Below are 15,945 nucleotides of genomic sequence, written 5' to 3' on the forward strand. Positions count from 1 at the left end.
GGGAAGTTCTCATTACTCAACTAAAATCAGCTGTGTAATGCCCTACTTCCCACACTAGTGGGGAAAAATTCCCATTAGTGTCACTTTCCGCACAAGTGAGTGGAAAAACTTTATTGTGCTTCCTTGATATAAGAAGTTTTGTTATTAACATAAATATTTTCTGTAAAACTTTAATAAGCTTATTTAACGTAACTAAATAATTAAAAAACGAATATTAAACGATAAAATAAAAATTGAAAGGAATATAGAAATAAAAATAATACTTTAATAAATAATTAGATATTTTTAATTATAACAGTTAAAAAGGTTATAGTGTTACCTTATAGAAATTTAAAATGGATTCTAGTGATTCCTGTTTAGAAAACACTCCTCCATCAATAAAAGAAACAGCAGAAAATGTAATAAGTAATGTAAATACGTAAGTAATGTAAATAATTGTAATATAACAATAAATGTTTATAATAAATAAATTACTTTTTGTAGACTGTAAAAATGAAATTTTTAATTTTATTAGTCAATAAATGGTTGCAGAAAAAATATAATATTTAACTCGAGTGTAAAGTATTTTCCTCACACTGCGCAATTTGCACTTGCACTCGCATCGCTTCGCTCGCTCGTGCGTGCAAACCCTGCCTCGCGTGAGGAAAAGTACTACTTTCTACACTTGTTAAATAAATAACTATTCTTTTGTTCTAGAAAATATTTTATCGGAATTTGGTCGAAATTGGAGCATCGGATGAGTATATAAAAAGAAAGATAAATCAGAGTGGAAGTAGTTGACTCACTGAATATAAATATCTTATTTAGAAAAAGAAGAAAACAAAAGAATATAGAGTAAACAAGATGAAAAGGCTGTTATTTGTAGATACGCAAAATATGGTAGAATTGTTATAAAAACCAATCCGAGTCGATTGTATATTGCAAGAAAAGTAGCTCAGTAAGGAAACAATATGCTCCTTTAAATAAACTAATGCATTATTCATGTCTAAGTAAAATTTAATACTACCAACGAACTAACTTATTCTTACCTAAGACAACAATTCTGAAATTTCTAATCATAGAAATACATTATTTTCCTGTAAATAAGAAATTGAATTCTTTTAAAAGCTAGAGTAAACTTTTTGTTAAAAGACAGTAAAAAAAGGTAAACTTTTCTGTTTGCAATTTCATTTACTTTTTCTGCAACCATGTAGGGAAGTTCTCATTACTCAACTAAAATCAGCTGTGTAATGCCCTACTTCCCACACTAGTGGGGAAAAATTCCCATTAGTGTCACTTTCCGCACAAGTGAGTGGAAAAACTTTATTGTGCTTCCTTGATATAAGAAGTTTTGTTATTAACATAAATATTTTCTGTAAAACTTTAATAAGCTTATTTAACGTAACTAAATAATTAAAAAACGAATATTAAACGATAAAATAAAAATTGAAAGGAATATAGAAATAAAAATAATACTTTAATAAATAATTAGATATTTTTAATTATAACAGTTAAAAAGGTTATAGTGTTACCTTATAGAAATTTAAAATGGATTCTAGTGATTCCTGTTTAGAAAACACTCCTCCATCAATAAAAGAAACAGCAGAAAATGTAATAAGTAATGTAAATACGTAAGTAATGTAAATAATTGTAATATAACAATAAATGTTTATAATAAATAAATTACTTTTTGTAGACTGTAAAAATGAAATTTTTAATTTTTTTAGTTAATAAATGGTTGCAGAAAAAATATAATATTTAACTCGAGTGTCAAGTATTTTCCTCACACTCGGCAATTTGCACTTGCACTCGCCTCACTTCGCTCGCTCGTGCGTGCAAACCTTGCCTCGCGTGAGGAAAAGTACTACTTTCCACACTTGTTAAATAAATAACTATTAAATGAAGTATTTCAAGCAAGACTTTTTTGATAAAATACTAACCTAAAAAAACGTACATACATAAAATATAAATTTGTAATCTGCAGTATAAATGGATGAAGGTATTCTAAAGCTTGTGTATGAATGCAAATTTGTAATCTCATAACATCATATTTTAGTTTACAAACTGAAATTATCTGTTTTTACATCACGCTCTAGGATGGTGAATAAACATTAGTGCAAATGAAAGTGCACATTCTGCCTAAAAAAAAAGGTTATTCAATTCAGCACAATGGAGAACAACGGTGGAATCCCACAACGTTTTCCAAAATAACCTTCCTTTTTTTTCAAGATTTGAACGACCAAAAAGCAGATAAATTTCTGTTTTGTTTTTGTCTGTAGTGATGTGTACATCACTCATTCATTTATTCCGAGATTAGCCATAAAGAAAACGGCAAATGTTATCGTTAGAATCTGATTCTTTGTTTTTGATTTTTTTTAACCAATATGCATTTCCCTTGTGAGAAGGTTATATTTATTTGCGAAGTATCCATTTTTCCTTGAAGTAAAACATATTTTGACTTTTATACATCCATATGTATTTTCCACTCAAGGAAATTCCTAATAGACACAAATAAGCTTCTTTTTCGATTATACTGTATCATGAAGGATGACCATATAGTCCTGCTGGCAAAGAGGTATTTGTGGAGCAGCAGTCCACTGTGAAGTATCCTCCATAAAGCTAGGGTAAATCTTACTTTTTCATTGTGTATTTATACAGGGTGAACCAGTAAGTATTGTCCATAGGCCTACTGTGTGTAGTACATCTAAAGTGGAGTTCAATGACGTATTGGCTAACTTCATATTTTCCACTGTTCTTGAGTGACGTCACTTTAATTTTTTTTCCCCTAAACACATTACTTTTTTCCAATAAAATTGTTATTACTCAGAAAGTTTTAGTCCGAATTCGATTCTGATGACACGGTTAGAAAGACAGATAAATTTTCTAAAAATTGACACCATTTTGAAGCAAAAGTTATTCTCCAAACAGCCTTAATCTTCCTCCAGGATACTGGGAAAATAAAAGTAATCGAAATTTTTAAGAAAACTCATTAGGCCCTTATGTGATCATTATCAGACCTAGGTGCTGGCCACTTTTTATAAAAGTTTCCTTGTTTAATGGGCTTTCTAACGGTATATCATTTTCCAGGATTCCTTTTATCTTCGTACGAGAAATTACGTTTGTTTTGCAAGAAAACGTGTTCTCGAGCACTCGTGTTGGTTTATCAAGTTGTTTAATTCATTGAAAACTCTTTTATGTAGACCCGTAGTCAATTTTTAAAGTAGATTGTCTTAAAATAAGGAAGTTCAAGGTTACAAATTACACTTTAAAAAAAAAAATTCTGATCTCTGAAATATTTGAGAAAATGTTAGGAAATATTTTAAACAAGCACTATTTTTATGAACAAAAATTCATATAGTTTGTATTTACTCCAGATTACAATTTCACACACAACTACACTGTTCATAAAGAAAAGAATGTGAATAAGCCTTAACAACCCTTTGAACCCACAAAGAGATAGTACTTTCTAACCGTGTCATCAGAATCGAATTCGGACTAAAACTTTCTGAGTAATATTGGGAAAAAGTAATGATTTTAGAAAAAAAAAATTTTAAGTGACATCACTCAAGAATAGAGGAAAATATGAAGCAAAGACTATAACATGGAGTTAGTTTGTCGGAGAAATGACTAGAGAACTTATTAGTTAAGATTTTTTTGTCTTTAACTAATTTTTTTTTCAACCAGACAACCAAATTCCACTTCGAATAGTGCAGGAATTAGGGAAGGGTTCTCAGTGGTTACCGTTTACTGGATCCCAACGTGGAGATGCAGAGTTCGAATTCAGCTACGAGCACTTAGATTTCAGTAATGTTCAGTAATGTTCATCACTGTGTTGTCTGTAACAGAAGAACACTGTCCGGAGGCCAGCCATAATGTTGACGCGCCTTAAAAAAATATTAAAGATTAATAAATAAATGGTATCTAAAAATCATTAAATTAATTTTGCCATCTTTTAGATTTATATTCACTTTTATATTTACTTGTTCACCTTCTTAAAATCGTTTGATATCCAAATCTTAATTAGTATGCAAATATTTATGTAATGACATGCAACCGAACCTTTAGCTCATTGTTTTGGACTGATAATAAAGTTATCTTATATTCTATTTAAAGGCATGTAAGGTCATGTAAGGTTATCAGCCTAAAGTAGCTTTCTTTAGTTAGCGAGTGTCTTTATCTAAGGCCCTGGATTTTGAACCCAGAAACTTCTAACATGCAAGTCTGTCGTGATTCCTTACAAATTATTAATCAATATACAAATTTTAACCCTTGGTCATTTAACCTTTATCATTTTTGTTCTAATATTATCCTTAAAGTAAGAATATATTTGTTATTTAATCCAAAAAAATCTTTTACTCGTAAAGAATTCATATCTACAAATATCTTAAATAAAACTAAGGCAAATCGTCTGCATAACTCAAAAATTATACTAATAGGCATTATTATGTGAATAGAGCTCTGCTGTAAAGAGGAATAAAGCATTAACAGAATTAACCAATGGACTGTTCATCTGGTAAATCTATTTTTAAGAAAACAAAGAGCCCCATTGATATTGGCAGGCAAATCAAAGTCACTTAGAAACGCCTTGAGTAAACAAAATAATGACATCTGTCCTTAATTATTATTGCAAACAATACATACACTGGGCCAAAAAAGTCTGTGAACACTAACCTAAATTTTATTACTTTTATTATTATCTTATTAGAAACTTCTTTTATTTTCAAATGAAATATACTATTCGATAGAGAGAAACCAGAGTTTTTCATTTTATATTCAATCTTTTATTTTTGTTCAGCAGGAATATCACAATTAAATGTTTAACAAAACAACCCCACATACGAATGCAACAAAAGTCTGTGAACAGCTGTATAAATGTGTAAAAACATTAAGATAACAAACAGAAAAACGATTGAATAAAGTTTCAAAGTTCTCTATTGTATTGTAGAAACCACAACAGTCAGTTTTGTGTATAAATAATCTAATTAGTACATATTTAATCACTAATATGGAAGTTCCCAGACCAATTCGCGAACTTATTGTGAGGTTGCGAAATGAAAGAAAAAGTATTCGAGAAATAGGGAAGATAGTTCAAAAAAACCCTTCAACGGTGCATAATATAATTAAAAAGTACGAAAAGTACGGAAATGTGACGTAGGCCACGCAGTGGACGGCCACCGTAACTTAATTCCGTTCATAAACGGCAAATTCTGAAGACTGTTCGAGAAGAACCCAAGACAAGTGCTCAAAACATCTGTCAAGAATCATCAAGTGGTTATGGTGTAAGCGTAAAACCGCAGACAATTAGAAATAAATTACATGGATACGATTATTGCGGTCGAGTCCCGAGGAAAAAACCTTTTATCAATAAAATAAATCGTATGCGCCGATTGGATTTCGCGAAAGAAAATGTTTTTACGCCTTCTAGTTTCTGGGAAACCGTAATCTTTTCAGATGAGTCGAAATTCAATGTTTGTGGGTCTGATGGACGACAAAAAGTGTGGCGAAAAAAAAATGAAGCTATGAAAATGAAAAATATAAAGCCAACTTTTAGGCATGGGGGAGGCAACATTCTGGTGTGGGGGTGCATGAGTGCTAAAGGAGTGGGCAAGTTGGATCAAATTATTGGTAAGATGGACCAATAAATAAGAAACCGGGAACAATTAAAAAACGCTATTTTAGAAGAATGGGATAAAATTCCAACATTGACGACCACAAAATTAGTAGGATCGAGGAAAGCTCGCTTGTTGGAAGTGATTAGGAACAAAGGAGGTCCTACAAGTTTTTAAAATTTATAATACACGTACATTGTGTAAGAATGATTTATTATCTGCAAAGTGTTCACAGACTTTTGTTGCATTCGTTTGTGGTGTTGTTTTGTTAAACATTTAATTGTGATATTCCTGTTGAACAAAAATAAAAGATTGAATATAAAATGAAAAGCCCTGGTTTCCCTCTATCGAATAGTATATTTCATTTGAAAATAAAAGAAGTTTCTACTAAGATAATAATAAAAGTAATAAAATTTAGGTTAGTGTTCACAGACTTTTTTGGCCCAGTGTATGTACATTAAAAAGATTGAGGCAAAGAACGTACGTGTAACCTTCCTTCCAATAATGCGGAGCAATAATATTATGCACTTACCCAAATGAGATTTAAGTCCAACAAAGCAACCAGTCAAATAAAATAATAAACAATATTCTAAAAGGGAAACAATTGCATAAAACGTACTAATATATATATATATAATTTGTTTTTAAAGGTTATTGGAATTTAATAATTTGAGTTGGCTACACTGCCTTACATTGTGGTTATCACTTTAATGCTTCTTGTGCACACCTCCACTTGTTCTTATGTCTGTTTGATACGTAGTGTTGTTGTCCTTTTCTTTTATTATTACAATAAAGTGTTATAACTGAGCTACTCGTTTTTATAAAATCCAACACTTATTAACTTGTTTCAAAGTTTTTTTAACCAATCTTCTGATTTTTATTTACAATGTTTTTGTTTACTTTCCACGATCATGATTTGTGCTGTCTTTATTTAGTTCCTTGCAAGCAGAAAGTTCTCAAATTTACTCCCAAAATACAGGGAACTTTTTTTCAGGAAAGATTTGGTTAGAGAAATAAATGCATTACTTTTTCATTTTTAATCTATTGAATAATTTATACATAAATCTGCAATTTAATCCATTTCTTCACAAAGAGAAAAGTAGATTCATTACTCTTTTTTTTTGTTCGTAAAGTATTTTAAAATTATAGTACATTTATATAGCGCTTTAAAATATTTAAACAAGAGAAAAATGTTTTTGAAAAAACTTAAGTGTACTTAAGTTTTCGGTGTACTATTCGTTTCAGTTGGGGAAATATTTTAGATGTAAATAATAATTAATTACATTTAAAAGATGTATTTCTTTTAATTATTCAGTTTTTAATTAAGAAAACTTTTTTATTTAATTTAAGTCTTATAAGATATTATCTCTTTTTTTTAATTTCTCTTTTAAGGTAAACAGATAAGACTTTTTAGTCAGTTACATCTTTTTCATGTTATTTTAAAGTGTTGATTTGTTTACATTTCATTATATTTCTCCGCTTGTTTTATAAAATCTGTTTGATTTTAAATTTACTGCAAGACTTATTGAAGTACTCTTTATTTTTTTTTTGATTGGAAAATTGTTGAAGACTCAAGAAATTGAAAAAAAAAAAAAATCATTTAGTTAAGTTAGAACTTCTGAATGAAGAATTTTGATCTCAATTTAGGGTGCGTTCTACTAAGCGTTCACAACGATCAAGCTAACGAACGCGGTTTTGCCCGTTCCACTTGCTTGCGAGCGTTACAATCGAAAACGGGGCGTTTTGACCGTTCATGTAAACATTACAAATGGCGACCTCGAAAATAAGTCAGAAGCTTGAAGAGGTTGTTTTTTAATTTTAACCCCGTTTTTAAGCAGTTATAATAAACTTTATTAATTATTGGTAAAGTTGACTTATATTAAATATATATATATATAATTCAATTTTTTATATTACATTTTAGGGGAATATTTATAAAATTTACGTTTAAATAAAATTAAAATGTCTTTTGTGGCAACAGTAGGATATTTATTAATGCAACGTAATAATGCTTTAGAAAGTTCTTCATCTAGTTCCGATGAAAAGTGGAATGCAATTTTACAAAATCGCAATGGTGAAAAGCGAAAACTCAGGTCACGTATTATTAACTATCAAAGTGTAATTGGTCGTTATTCAGTGATTTAGTATGTAAAGGGATAAGTAATTTTTCATTTTATTATTTTTTTTAGACTTTCGAGAAACACATTCAATTACTTACAAGAGATAATACTTTCATTTACATGATACATATAATTTTTTTCGGTCACCATCTTTACTTTTAAAAATTGCGCCAAATTTCTGAACGCCCGTTTCGAACCAGCTCTTAAGATGGGGGGGCGTTGTAAGCTTCGCGTGAGCGAAAATAATGACGTGACGTTTTCGCCACAACTGTGGCCGTCATGTGGAACGGCTGAAGGTACATTTTAATCGTTGTGAGCGCTTAGTGGAACGCACCCTTAGTAAGATACGTGAGGTTACGTATCAAACGGGTTATAAAGTTTAAAAGCTTCTATATTTCTTTCTAACCGGATGAATCATTGTGACACCCACTAAGTTAGAGCCCTCCCTCCAGTTCTTTCTAATTAGACTTACGAGTCTGGAAAGAGGCGCTCAGCGAAAGTGGAAGCCATGGATTTTATATATATATATATATATAAAAGCACATAGACAGATTTTCCGCCCAATTTAAAACTCCATTATAAGCTCTTCGTCGTTTCTGAAACAAAGCTAACAAAATCCACTTTAATCTTTTCTACAATAGAATTTATGATTAATGAAAAGTAGATCACTGAAAGGGTATCAGCCGAACAGTAAACCAAACTCTAGTCAGCAGAGAACCTGCTTTAGTAATCCGGATATAAATACGTTTCCATTAGTCGAAATTGGCCCAGCAGTTGATACAAGAACTGGTCCGTTTTAAGCCGTTGCTTAAACTGCTTACTTACAATCTCAATCTGCCTCCACATTATTTTTTTTTTCTGATCAATAATTATTCCAATCAAACAAGTATATAGTTTCAAAACCTAGAACTAATCGGCGTGGAATTCAACAACTTACTAGAAGATCGATGAAGAACACTTATTTTGTATATTAAAGTAATAAATTTAATTTTTGCCTAACAATAACATTTTATTTCTTTTTTAATCTTTTATTGGAATTTACCACTGCAACAGTTGTTGCAACAAGCAAATATGGTGAAAGAGAAAGAAATAAAAGAAAATCATGATTGGAGAAGGCACCCAGTGGTGCCACTCCAGTAACGTGCTTTGCTCTCACGATAAGAGAAGATCACGAGGCCATCTTCTCTTCAATCTCCTTAGAGGATTACCTCTGGTAATGTGGAGGAAGATAGGTGTTCTATGAGAGGGTTAAGATGAGCTGCTGTAGAGTGAAATGAAATTTGAGAAAACGAGTGTTAGCAAGAACCTGTAATGAAAGAGGATTTTGAGGTCATTATGGATAGTGAGGTTAGATACATTAAGAAGTTTTATAAGTTTTTTTTTACTGTAATGCCTGGGAGGCGTAGTGAGTTGGAACGCTTAGTCGATCCCCACATACTTCGATGCCTTATGACCAAATACGAGGGTCGTTTGAAAAGTCCGTGCAAAAATAAAAACTACTTAATTTTTTGGGGTAAACCTTTTTTATTTTTCAACATAGTCTCCTTTTAGGCTTATACACTTTGTCCAACGCTGCTATAGTTGATCCCTTCCGAATAATAGGATTTGTCCAAGTCTGAAAAATAGCCATTCGTTTCTGCAATCACCTCCTCGTTTGAATAAAATCTTTATCCCGCCCGAATAGGGGGGGATGTGAAACGAGTTGGAACCCTATTTCCATTAATTTTGCGACCACAACTGCTGAGGTGTGAGCTGGTGCGTTGTCGTGATGGAAAAGGACTTTTTTGTGGGCCAATCGTGGGCGTTTTTCTTGCAGCTCGGTTTTCAAACGGTCCAATAACGATGAATAATATGCACCTGTAATAGTTTTACCCTTTTCCAGATAGTCGATGAGGATTATTCCTTGCGAATCCCAAAAGACAGTCGCCATAATCTTTCCGGCCGAAGGAACGGTCTTCGCCTTTTTTGGCGCAGATTCCCCCTTGGTAACCCATTGTTTAGATTGTTCTTTGGTCTCAGGAGTGTAGTGATGTATCCATGTTTCACCCACAGTGACGAAACGACGCTTAAAGTCCTGCGGATTCTTCTGGAACAGCTGCAAACCGTCCTTGCAACACTTCACACGATTTCGCATTTGGTCAAGCGTGAGCAATCCGGCACCCATCTTGCTGATAGCTTTGTCATGTCCAAATGTTGATGCAAAATATTATTTACCCGTTCATTCGAGATGCCCACAGCACTAGCAATCTCACGCACCTTCACTCTTCTGTCATCCATCACCATATCATGGATTTTATCAATGATTTCTGGAGTAGTAATCTCAACAGGGCGTCCAGAACGTTCAGCGTCACTTGTGCCCACATGGCCACTTCGAAAATTTTGAAACCACTTATAAACTGTTCTAATCGAAGGTGCAGAGTCACCATAATGTTTATCAAGCTTCTCTTTAGTCTCCTGAGGCGTTTTGCCTTTCATAAAGTAGTGTTTAATCAACACACGAAATTCTTTTTCGTCCATTTTTTGAAAATCACTCGACTTCCTCGATTCAAACGAATGCCAAACACAAAGAAATAGACCGATCTGGCTGAAACTTGGTGTGTGTTCTTCCAAGAGATGCTACTAACTAAACATAACCTCGATACGCGCCAGTAGTGCTATCTCTCTGACTTTGCGCGGACTTTTCAAACGACCCTCGTAGGTCCCAGTAACAACAGGTATAAGAGTCTTTTGTTTTGTAGGTTAAGTTTCGAACGTTTGTCAAGTAGTCTGGCCGAGAAGTTTTGTAGCGTTGGTTAGTTTCTTGTCTTTCAGTCTAGTATGGGGGATTCCATGTCAACCGTTTGTCTAGGTGCAGTCCAAGGTAGCCTACTTTGCCCACAGTTGGTACAGGAGTTTGGTTCAAGATGACAGGAGGTAGGATTTTCCATCTGACAGGGAATATTATAAATTTTGATTTCGTAACGTTAGTTATGATTCTCCATTTGAAAAGTCAGTCCTGTAAGTGGATGATGTATGTTTGTAGAGTACGTGTAGCGATAAGAGGATCGGAATGAGGAGATAAGATTGCTGTATCGTCAGCAAAGGTGGAAAGAATGTGGTATTTGGATGTTGAGGTATATCTGCTGTATATAAGGAGTAAAGAAGAGGACCTAGGACACTGCCCTGAGGAATACCAGCTCGAGCTAGACAGATATCAGAGTCTGCTGCTCCACAGTTGACTCTGAAGTATATCGATCTTTTAGGTAGGATTTGAGGATGAGGTAGTAAGTATGAGGAAGAATCTCCCTCAGCAACAGTAACATTAAAAATATAACTACATTTTTTTTTACAAAAACTTCATTTGATAAGTTTTTGTTTGCCATGTCACTTTTCTAGACTTTTTGAATCGTCAAATTCATGTGGCCCACAGCCCAAGCAGACTTGAATTTTTATTGTTGTAAATACTTAACTAAAATATTTATTATTTCCAGGCAGTAGCCGACATTTTATTGGGTGTATTTTGTATGCCATTTACACTGATTGGTCAGTTATTAAGAAATTTTGTATTTGGACGTATCATGTGCAAATTAATACCATATTTCCAAGGTAATTTGATTTTTTAAGTTTTATTAGAGTATTTATTTAATTAATATGGGCACAGATAGTGTGTTTTTTTTTGGGGAGGCAGGAGTTGAATTGATATTGCGACGCGGTGAGCGCTCGTATCGTGGGCACTGTTTGAGAGTGACATCAAAGCAATTTAATGAATAAACAAAAATTCTAGTTCCATTTTTTTTTTTTGCAATTTTTAACCGTAATGATCTGCTGATTATAGGCGCCACGGTAGCCGAGCGGGTTAAGAGGCGAGACCTGCAAAGCTAACATGCATTGTGGTACTGGGTTCGATTCCCGGTCTTGGCCTTGGATTTTATTTAATGCTTAATGAGAAATAGTAAAGTACGTTTGCTATTCGCCTCCGTCCACGACACCTAGTAAATGGTAGTTGGACGTTAAGCCCCGCCTGAAAAAATAGGCGATTACTTTACTTTTTTTTATCTGCTGATTAATTAAAATTTGAAAATTTATAAGAAAGAATTTAATTTCCACACGACCCCATTTTTTTAGTGAGCGACAGTTTTATTCTCTTAAATTGGAAGGTAGTCTTATTTACATAATCAATTCTCCTTCCCTTTGTTTGGAATATCAAGTCATTGATGGCTCAGATGGCGCTAGTGATGGATGGGATTTTGTCATCACTCCATCATCCATAACATAAATAAATTAAAATATTAGGTTAAACAAGACATCACACTTCTTAAAACACGATTTCTTTTCGTATTTCTTCAATTTTGCCGCCCCAATTTCGTCTTTTATTGTACATAAAATCCGGACAAAGCATAAATTTTTTCCAAACATATTTTTGATTGCAAAAACGAAAAGGTTTACAAAAAATTTTTTATCCACATGATCCACAAGGTTATAAAGAACACATTTACTCAATAGATCCCCCGCTACTTTGAATGACCGCCTCCAATCTCGGTCTGAAGCATGTGCAGGCGCGCTTTAATGTGTCACGGTCCTTATCGGCGAATGCCGCTTCAATAGCGGCTCTCAATGATGCGACGTTTGGATGTCTGGACTTGTTAGTGACCCTTTCAACTACGCTGCAAACGTAGTTTGTCCAAAGGATTCAAATCTGGCCAGTATTTTTTCGACCAAAAACATGTCGACATTGTCCGACAATCAATTTTGCACTAAATGTCTGGACGTCATACGGCTTTCCAGACGACACAGTGTCCATCCATGGCTTCACTACATTTGCCAGAACACGTGAATAAACTTCATTTGTGACATTTTCCCCCGTTGTTAAAGGAATGCGGTGGCATGACATCACCCTCACTGGACACTACTCCTAACAAGTGAACATTCGCGGGAAATTTCGTTCTTGCAACAATGAGGACATCTTCAGGGTCTTGGGCGAGCCAGCGGTCATTCCTTCGATTGATTTTCGCATCCACAGTAAACATTTTCTCGTCAGAAAAAAACCTGAGTCGTCCGGCAGCATTGTTTCTTAAGGATCACAAAAGCAGATTGCAGCGTTCATATCGCTTTGTCCTGACGGCTTCGGTAAGCAACTGCTTCACTTTAATTGTGTTAATAGCGGAGGTCCTCGACGATTCGACGCATAGTTTTTTCGCTCATATCTATAACTGATGACATTTTTCGGATCAACTGCCCTGGATCTTCAAAAATCAGCTCCTGAACCTGTTGAATGATGTCGGGCATCCTGACAACGCGCTCCTTCGAGTGTGTTTTTCTCGCCAGTGTTGCAGAACCTTCGTTGGACTTCTCCGACTTATTATACTTCGCGATGACATTATACACAGTCGATTTTGGGTACCCGAAGAACCGAATTATTTCTATCGCCGAGCGCCCAGCGCGAACACTTACGATAATCGCGGCTTTACGGTTTTACTCCGCACATGGTTTCAACATTGTGACTGTTTAGAGGTTATGATGGTTTAGTACAAGGGTCAAGCTATATGAACGCTAATCGCAACATCTACCGGTGGTATAGAAAGGTGGGAATCACACTTTGTATTTTGTCCGGATTTTGGCGCCGCACCCTGTACTTTTCGTTAATAATTCCGACAAAAAAGTAAGACGTCAAGTTGTATCTTTATTTCAAAAAACAGATCATAAACGGATGATCTTGACTTTAATTAATATTTCAGAATGTTCAGTGTTGTGCATTAAACTTGCATTTTCTAGACAATATCCTAGTTTTGATTTATCATTTATGAAGTGAGATTTTCCAGGTCTGAGGATTGATTCAGAAGATGTAGACTTAGTTAAACAATTAGCTTAGTTTGGATACAATATTTTTAAGTAAATAGACATAATTATTTTTTTTCAGCTGTTTCAGTATCAGTAGCAGTTTGGACACTGGTTGCCATATCTTTAGAACGTTATTTTGCGATATGTCGCCCATTGAAATCACGTAGATGGCAGACACAATTCCATGCTTATAAAATGATCGCAATTGTCTGGGCAATGTCTTTAGTGTGGAATTCGCCAATTTTATTTGTCAGTCGATTGCTGGCGATGGGCGGTAAAGGTGAGTAAATTGCAAAATTCTCTATTAAAAACCTAATTGTTATTTCACCCTTTTTAATATCATGACAGGAGCAATTACCTTTTCTGAAGTCATGTTGAAATTTAAACTGTGTTTAAACAGAGATTAAAAAAATGAGGTTAAGATAATAAAGTTTTAACGGAATATTAGGCAGGATTTAGAAAGATAGAGATAAAGATACAGTAGATATCATTTTTAAATTGATTAATATTCTTAAGTGAAACAGATTAAATATACACAAAATGAACTTGACTTGAGCCGACAGAAATCATTTGTGCTGTCAACTTTCTTGCTTATGTACACTAGGATTCATAAATGAACACACACTTTGTTTGAATAAACGTAGTGAAATAAGCGTTGGTGTAACTAAACGGTTTGTTTACCAGAATTGGATTAATCCATGGCTGTTTGCTGCCACCTCTATTATTTTCCATGTTTACAAAAGACATACATGATTCCGTAAAGGAAGGTAAAAGCTTGACTGATTTAAACATTAGATGTTTACTTAAAGAAGAAAGAAGATAACAAGGTGTTTTTTTTTTTGTTAGCCAACCAGCTCTCAATTTTGCAGCATATAGTTAAAAGATTATCCTAATATTTATTTTTAAAACATCTGCCGGTAAATTTAGCTAATTAAATAATATTTTTCCCTAAAATCGTCAGAGGTAGGACTGGCGCAAGAGTATGGATTTTTTTATGGTGGTGAAAATAGAGGTTTAAATGGATTTCATCTCAATTCATGGATTAAATTGAGAGTATTCAGAAGTTTATATGACACCAAGGGTGGCCAACAAGTCGATCGCTAGGCCAGTTTTGGTTCGATCGTCGATCGCTCCCAATGTCTTGGATGGAATTCCGTGTACCATGGTCTTTGAAGCGATTGGTAGAACACAAAACTTTCTAGCAATAGTTTAATGCATTCTGGGTATTTGTCAAGGTCATAGATTCCTAGAATTCCTAGGCCATCGTATCGCCAATTGTAGCGAATACATCTATTCTTGTTTCGGATCTACCATACCTTTGCGAATCGGCATTTTCTTACTTGAAGCTAACGAAGACTAAAACAACGTTCTGTTCTGACTGATTCCCTTTACTGAAGACTCATTATTATTATCTTTGTCCAGGATATACAACCTAATATAACCTTCCTTGGTTAGAGACATGCAAACTCAGTCTTCCCATTGATGTTAAGGCAATAAAAGTAAATTCTAAATCTGTCTTTATCTGTAGCTACTTTGAATTAATAAATATTGTTAATAATTATCCATGTTCTTTTAATTCCCCTGGATGTGAGTTTTTTGGCCCTTTAAATAATTATTGTTGTTGTTTTTTACGTAGGTAGATAAGCCGTATATCTTTATTACAGTACGAGGTGTACTCAGCGAGCTATTGATAGATTAGCAAAAAGTAAGTCATATTATTCTTTCATGATAAATTTTCCTGGCCCAAAAGAAAAACGCGAAAGTGAAATATTGAAATCAAATTATCAGCCATACTGTGCATTTTTATAACAACTTTTTCATATTTACGAACAAATAGTACAACAACTTGCACATTGCAGTTGATAAAAAAATTAAATTGCATTTTAAGTTAGTAAAAATCTATCTTGGAAAAGTGTCGGAAAAATCGAATTTTTTAGGTACCGCATGTACGGAATGCTGCTATCAAAAGTTGGGTCTGGAAATTTATTTTCTTCATGAGCCTATATCTCGAAAACTTAATAAGTGATTTAAAAAAATAATATATTTTACTTATCTACCCACAGCTCACTGGGAATGCACCTTATACTGAAACACAGTGTATAAACATAGTATGCATTTCACACCCCTTCTTCCCCCTTAGACTACGCCTATGACAACAAGTCGATCGCGAAGACACTTTTAAGATAAAAAATTAACGTGTGACTGTGTCATGGACACGGCCGTATGTTGTACGTGAATACGTTTACGTAACGGGTTATACTTTTTATATAAAATATTTTTATTCATGTATGGATGAAATCAAGGAAACAAATCGACGATCGAACACAATCTATGCCTATACAGTTCGTTATCGATGTAGAAACGATTTCATCATCCACTTGCATAATTTCAACCGTTCCATCTGCAGATGAACTGACACC

At 33.8% G+C, this 15,945-nt stretch overlaps 1 protein-coding gene across 1 annotated transcript in view; it reads left to right on the forward strand.

Moving 5' to 3' along the window:
• LOC141461079 (cholecystokinin receptor type A-like) overlaps positions 1 to 15,945 on the forward strand; it is a 428,938-nt gene that overhangs the window by 155,820 nt on the left and 257,173 nt on the right. Inside the window, exons 3-4 of the mRNA XM_074141758.1 lie at positions 11,179 to 11,293; positions 13,605 to 13,805. Of these exons, the coding sequence (XP_073997859.1) occupies positions 11,179 to 11,293; positions 13,605 to 13,805 (316 nt within the window). The remainder of the gene's footprint in view (positions 1 to 11,178; positions 11,294 to 13,604; positions 13,806 to 15,945) is intronic.

This window comes from Rhodnius prolixus, unplaced genomic scaffold (assembly GCF_049639745.1).
Source record: "Rhodnius prolixus isolate KJV_2025 unplaced genomic scaffold, Rpr scaffold_6, whole genome shotgun sequence".
Lineage (NCBI taxonomy): Eukaryota > Metazoa > Arthropoda > Insecta > Hemiptera > Reduviidae > Rhodnius > Rhodnius prolixus.